The sequence below is a fragment of the Caloenas nicobarica genome, chromosome 12 (assembly GCF_036013445.1).
Source record: "Caloenas nicobarica isolate bCalNic1 chromosome 12, bCalNic1.hap1, whole genome shotgun sequence".
Lineage (NCBI taxonomy): Eukaryota > Metazoa > Chordata > Aves > Columbiformes > Columbidae > Caloenas > Caloenas nicobarica.
Genome location: NC_088256.1, coordinates 2,370,976 through 2,377,396, shown reverse-complemented (window position 1 = coordinate 2,377,396; position 6,421 = coordinate 2,370,976). Strand labels below are relative to the sequence as shown.

General features: G+C 45.8%; 1 protein-coding gene across 1 annotated transcript; it reads left to right on the top strand.

Moving 5' to 3' along the window:
* The first annotated feature begins 386 nt into the window (after positions 1–386).
* Positions 387–6,160, top strand: LOC135993623 (putative threonylcarbamoyl-AMP synthase). Its single transcript, XM_065643616.1, has 7 exons — positions 387–478; positions 1,186–1,295; positions 2,220–2,414; positions 3,627–3,789; positions 4,515–4,680; positions 4,844–4,938; positions 5,720–6,160. Exons 1-7 carry the CDS (start codon positions 403–405, stop codon positions 5,803–5,805), a joined length of 891 nt encoding a protein of 296 aa, XP_065499688.1. The 5' UTR covers positions 387–402; the 3' UTR covers positions 5,806–6,160.
* The last annotated feature ends 261 nt before the right edge of the window (positions 6,161–6,421 follow it).

Genomic DNA, 6,421 nt, shown 5'->3' with positions numbered 1-6,421 from the left:
AACAGTCATAAGGGGATGGAAGAACATTTCAAAGAAAATAAAAGGTTCAAATAAGGTGAAAGCGTTAGACTGACTGGGACACTGGCATATATCCACAGTCACCCTCCAGCCCAGCTGCTGTAAATCAGAATCTTCTTGGCTGCCCAAGGAGTGTTTTCCATGTGAGCACAGTGTACTGGCAGATTAAGGGTTTGGCAGCTTCTCTCTTGAAAGCTGAGGGCTGAACAAACCATAGCCGTACCTCTCTGTTCCTCCATCAACAGGGAAGTCAGATCGTGGACTGTTGTTTTAGGAATTCTTCTGCTGTTTCACATACATTTTAACGGGCCGTTCTCTGATGTGCATCCCTCTTGTTTCTGTTTACTTTTCACAGCTTCCGCTTTTAACGTGGTGCTTCTCTGCATGACCCTTGCAATGGAGCTCTTGACCATTTGTTTCCTGCTCTTTACGTTGGAGAGCCTCCCTTTGCCATTTGAAAGTGAGTTTTAGGTGAACTTGGACCTCAAACCTTCACTCATAGAGGGCAGTGAGGAGGTCCATGGTTGGGGAGCAATGTTCTGCACCATCTGGATTTGGAAAAAAGCGAACAGATGAGTGTGTCACCTTTCCGTAGAAGACCGGTGTGTGTGTGAGCTGCAGTTGCTGGGCCTTTCGGCTCCACGACTGCAGGAGGAAACCTTTCTTCCTTCCATCCCCAGGTCCTTGAGCTTTCTAATAAACATTTAGATGTGACTGATAACTGCTGGATCAAGACAACCTCCTGAGGTTCTGTACAGTCCCGCTTTCCAGTAGTTGTTCAGTGAGCTAAGGTTTGGGGTGAACTAAAAGTGCAACCAGTGTGAGTGGCTGGAGTTCTGTTGAAGCCTTGGCTTTGCAGCAAGTAAAAGTTTTATTTGTAATTACATTGGGTTTTTAGTAAGGTGGTTTGTATAAGATTTTCCACCGGGGAAAAATAATTAAAAAAAAAAAGCCATATGGCAAAAGATGCACAGGTAGGCAAACCTGGAAATACCTTGAATTTTCAGACCCACAGATATACTGGATTGCAAATGTTGCATGACAGGAAAGACTGAAATAAGTTTGAAATACTGAGAAGTCATGAGACATGGAAGAAAAAATCTCCTTTGTTATCACCCTTTCTGCCTTTGAATCTCTGTTTTTCGTTCGTTTGTTTGTTTTTTCCAGTTGTGATGCTGAGCATCTTCAGCATCATCTGCTTCTATGGAGCAACAGCATCACTTGCAAACAGCATGTTTGGGAAGGATCTCATGATGATGGGACCCCCTCTGTTCACTGTAAGAGATTTTTTACATTGTGGTGTAGCTTTCCTGGTCAGGAGTGACATCCTGGGGTCTTAGGTCTTCCCTAGGGGAGTACAAATTTCCATCGAATGTCCTTCCTTTGAACCCCTTAGTGCAATTTGAAATCCCAATCACAGCATTTCTGTTGGGAGCTATAAGCAGAAAACAAGCTCTCTTCCATTATGAGTATCATGTATGGAAACTTGGAGAAAGGGCAAGGACATTTACAAAGCTCCTACCTCACTCCAAGATGCCTGTCTCCATGGTCCTGTGGAAATAGCCATCTCCAGTCCAAGAGTTGCTGACAGACTGAATTTTTAAAGGCCGTAACCTTGGGGACAGGGAAGTTAAAAGCTCCCCAAAGTGAACAGCAAGAGCTCATCACTGTATCTGTTAACTTTAAACTTTTTCTACCATCTTGTATGTACGACCAAGGCAGTTCCACCTAACTGCGCTGATTGATCTGACAGCTCTAATTCCAGCTGCAGAGAAACGTTTTCATTAAATCAGCATTTCTAACCATGGAGACTCATGAGAAAACACTTGAAACTTGATCTTACTCAAGTTCCTCTGGATTTAAGATTCCCTTGCAGTTTCCATAGGTCATTTTGGAGAATAGTTATTTCTCCAGGAAGCAGTCACTGTGCTGGGTGGGATTAATTTATTGTAATCGTATGCATCAGCGGTTCCAATGTCTGCACCTGAGTTAGTCTCTTTGACTTTATTACTGGGACGGAGCTAATCACTTCTTCCTTGTAATTCACTCAAGGTGAAGTGTCCCTAGAAGTGCTGGCTCTGCCCTTTGACTATCACAGCACAGTGAGAGATGTGCCTTTCGGTGGCCTGAATCCTACCCTGTGTTTCACATGTTTGCTTATTCCCACCGTAATGGATTTGTTGCCTCCTGATTATCACCAGGCTGAGAGATCTCAGAAGGACACCGAAGATCCTCCGCCCTGCGTCTGCCCCAGGTCTCACTGTACAAGTGGCCTGAGGACCATCGCTGACTTGCTGAACACAGGGGCAGTCTGTGGGGTCCCGACAGACACTGTTTATGCTTTGGCAGCCTCCTGCAAACACCCTCAAGCCATCGAGAAGGTCTACAGAATCAAGGTGTGAATACAAAGCTGTTGTCTTGTTTCTTGGATCCTGCATATGTCCTACAGAGGAATTAGGTACAGAAGCAGAAACGAGAACCCCTTGTTTCGAGTTGTCCTAAGCCTCAGAGTTTGACCATGGATAGAATTTATGAGCAGCCACACCAAAATGTCATGGACCATTTTCTGAGCTGGGCAACACGGGGTAGAGCACCTTCTGCTCTGGGCATGGGGCACTGGGAATTTGATGGCTCCACCCTGCTTCACTGGGGAGCAAAGCACAAACCCAAACAGGTATGGCCCCAGCACTTGTCGCAAGTGGTCCAAACCCATATTTGTCCTCTGTCTTATGAAGTGCTGAATCAGAATCCCAGGTCTAAACTTCCCCAGACTTTTGGAGACATTCAGGGCTGGAATCAGACTCAAAGTTTGCACCTTCAATACAACTTTTGCAGCCTGGTCTCGTCTGTTCTCCATGAGGCAATTTCCTGGCTAGCCTGGAGAAATAAGCATAACAGACTATCTCAGCTGGCACTTAGTGTGAACATCAGCAACAAAGGCAGTCTTTTCTGTCCTGCTTTGGTGCCAATGCTAACCTTCCCTGTCGATGAGATAATATAAACAGAATGTAAATACATGCCCAGATACTTAGTCATTTGGTCCTGCTGAAACTGATGTCAGTTGAGGACTGAAATGACACTGCTTTGTGCGTTCTTTTTATTCTCCCCTCATATCACTGTTTTACAGCAAGCTTATTTCAAAGCGCTGCAGGACTGAAGAAGTGATAATGTAAATGTTGGTTTCCAGGGGGTTAGGTGCTCCTTCCATTATCCTGTTGTGAATCGGTGGGTTTGATTTTGGTTTATACAGCATAAGTTAGAAGAAAATCAGGCCTCTGGTGTATAAGATGTTAAAAGCACTGATAATGAGCCCTCCCTGAGTTAGCTGTGTGTAAAGCAGGGGATCTGGATGCATGCTGCCGAGATCCCAGAAGCAGGCTGCTCTTCACTCTCTTCTTCAATTCGCACATGCAGACCTGAGCTGTGGCATCAATCACAGCATGCAGCTCCCTCCTGTGCTCAGCATTTTGTGAAGAGACAACGTCTTGCTTGCTTGGTCCTGGTCCCTGGGAACCACACAAACTAGGATTCCAATGGTCTCCAGTCTTCTCAACTCAAAGTTCTCTCTTCACCATTTTTTTCCCTTTCTCTCTTCCTGTTTTTTCCAGGACAGGCCTCAAGAGAAGCCCATCTGCATATTTATTTCAAACCTGGACCAGCTGCGAGCAGCTGCTCCCCCCATCAGCCCGCTGCTTTGGGAATTCATGGAAAACGTTTACCCTGGTGGCATCGGCTGCATTATCAAGAAAGGAGAGTGGCTGAAGAAGTTGGGTGAGATGAAGAGGGCAACCCTTCTCTCCCTCTTTCATGCTTTCAACACAGCAGGTCTGCAATCCACACACCCTTTTGGGCATCAATGGGGAGATATTCTGCTCATTTTATCCTGAGAAATAATCTCTGGAGCTCTTACAAGCCTCGGTCAATGTTTAGCGGAGGGTGTTAATGAGCTGTAATGACTCATTAACAGTGTGAGCCAGCATGATGATTTCTTTAACCGAGTCAGACTCAAAGCAAGGGAGGCTCATCAGCCTGGGAATGTCACCTCTCTCAAGCCCATAGCTGTTGGTTAGGATTGAGCAGCCCCTGGGACAGGGTTCAGAGACAGATGTCCCTGTCCCAGGGCAGACATGGGCATCCCTTCTCATCGCCTCTCCCGTCCTACTCACCAGGCAGAGGTATGTGACAGAGGGTTGGAGGGTAGGCAATGATCATAAGGAGTTAGACTCTCTGGTATAGGCAGATCCTACACACATGAAGGTAGCTATGTTGATCTCCAGCCATTAATCTTTTCATTTTGCAGTTAGTTCCAAAATCTGACAGCTGCTCTTGTCAAATTCTGATCAAGAAACTTTTCTGAAACTGTACAAATGGACTCACAATTTTGTTTGGGGTATGAAGCAGTGTCACTTGCAAAGACAGCAGGAGGAGGTCTCCCTCTGATGCCATGCCAGGTATTGTGCCAGTCTTGCCTCTGCCAATGTCCTCTGTCTTTCAAGGAGTCGGAGCAGGCTACAGCAGAGTGGGAACTCAAGACAGTATCATGATCAGAGTGCCTGACCTGACTGTCCTGGTGCACCTCATTGACATGACGGGACCCTTGGCAATCACATCTGCTAATCCTAGTGGAGAGGTTGACAGCACGCACCATGACATGGTCATCTCGTGAGTACCCTGTTCACTGACATTTCTATCACACTGCAAACCAACTGTCAGGTGGGTGGCTGGCAAGTTTAAGTGATCATGGTTTGATGCCCTCTGTTGAGGGGAATTTCAGCACCCTGTAATATGAAGTACTGTGTAGTGTTGTTGCTTTTTTCCCCTACAGGCGTCTTGGCCATAAGCTAGAGGGTGTTCTCTGTGATGGAGAATCTGACGAGGTGGTGGCATCGACTGTGGTCAACTGCACAAAGATTGATGAAAGTGAGTGTAAGAACCACCCTTTCTATGTCAGCAATTGCTTTTTCCTGGGATGTTTCCACTCCTTTCAACAATATCAATCTGGCAGCACAGTGCGCTCCAAGAGTAACGGTTCTTGAGTGCCTGGACCTTTGCAAACACGTTGATGAAGAGGAACAAACAACAGATGTCCTTGGAGGATCTCTGTGTTGACAGAGAATGAAGAAGTGAGGACAAACATGATTGTGCAAGCAAAATCTGCCTTAAAAGAGCAAAAATGCTTCAAGTGGGAGGGTGGATGCTTCTGAAAAGAAGGGTGTATACTCCTTGTAGATCACCAGAATGAAGGTGTTACAGGAGCTCATCCACAATGACGTAACAGCACGAGCTGAGGTGTCATTAGCTGGATCCAGATTGTCATTTGTGTGGGATTCTCTAGTGTAAAACTAAACTCTTGAACAAAGTACTGGGTCAGTGTTGGTAGGCGGTTTTGCTTCCTGTCAAAGTTTCTGGTACTCTTGCTACACAACTTTATTATTTGCATATCCTGAGCATTTGGATGGCTTTAGTGCAGTCTCCTTCCCTGGAAACATTCAAAACCTGCCTGGACACATTCCTGTGCAATCTGCTCTAGGTGAACCTGCTTTAGCAGATGTGTTGAACTATATGATGTCCAGAGGTCCCTTCCACCCCCAACCATTCTGTGATTCTGTGATTTAGTGGCCAAAAATGTTTCTTTATATTCCCATGCCTTTCTTTCACCCTTTGGGGATTATCTTAACTTTCTTATTTTTCCTCTGGGAAGGTGGTATCACCATCATGAGAGAAGGCTGCATACCAGCAGGCAAGGTGATGCAGATATTTGAAAGAGTGAAGAACAGAGTGGTCTGAAACAGAAGGACACTTTCCCTGAGTAAAAGAACAGTGTCTGCTCTCACTAAAAGACACACTGGAGCACATGGCCTTGTGAGAGCCATACCTTCTCCAATCAAGCACTTACCTCCTTGGGAAACAGCAGCACTTCCCCACCCAGCATCTCTCCTGGGAGTTTTCTGCAGCTATTTATTGTTTATCTCCAGAAAGTGCCTGAAACCTCTGTGAGACCAGCCCAGAGAGTGCCAGCAGGATCAGGAGCTGATGCTTTATTGCAGGAATTCCCAGAGCGTCTGTGTTTCTTAAATGCCTTGAACTGCGAATGTCATGCCTGCTTGTATATCCCCTTCCACAACACTCAGATCTGTGTATTTCAAACTGCTAAACTCCACTAAATAAATCCTCTTTTTTTGGAACATAAGGAAAAAACTCTGAGTTTCATTTGATTTACACTGAGCTATTCGTGTTCCAAAAATTGCAAGGCTCCGTGGCTAAACACTAGAGAAAGGAGCAAATATTGGAAGACGCAATTCTGACAGAGGGCTTACAGTGAGGAACTCACCCCCTGTCCTTCTTTGGCGTCTTCCCAGCCGTTCCCTGCTTGGCCCAGCAGATTCCCCAGCTGGTCCGGGGG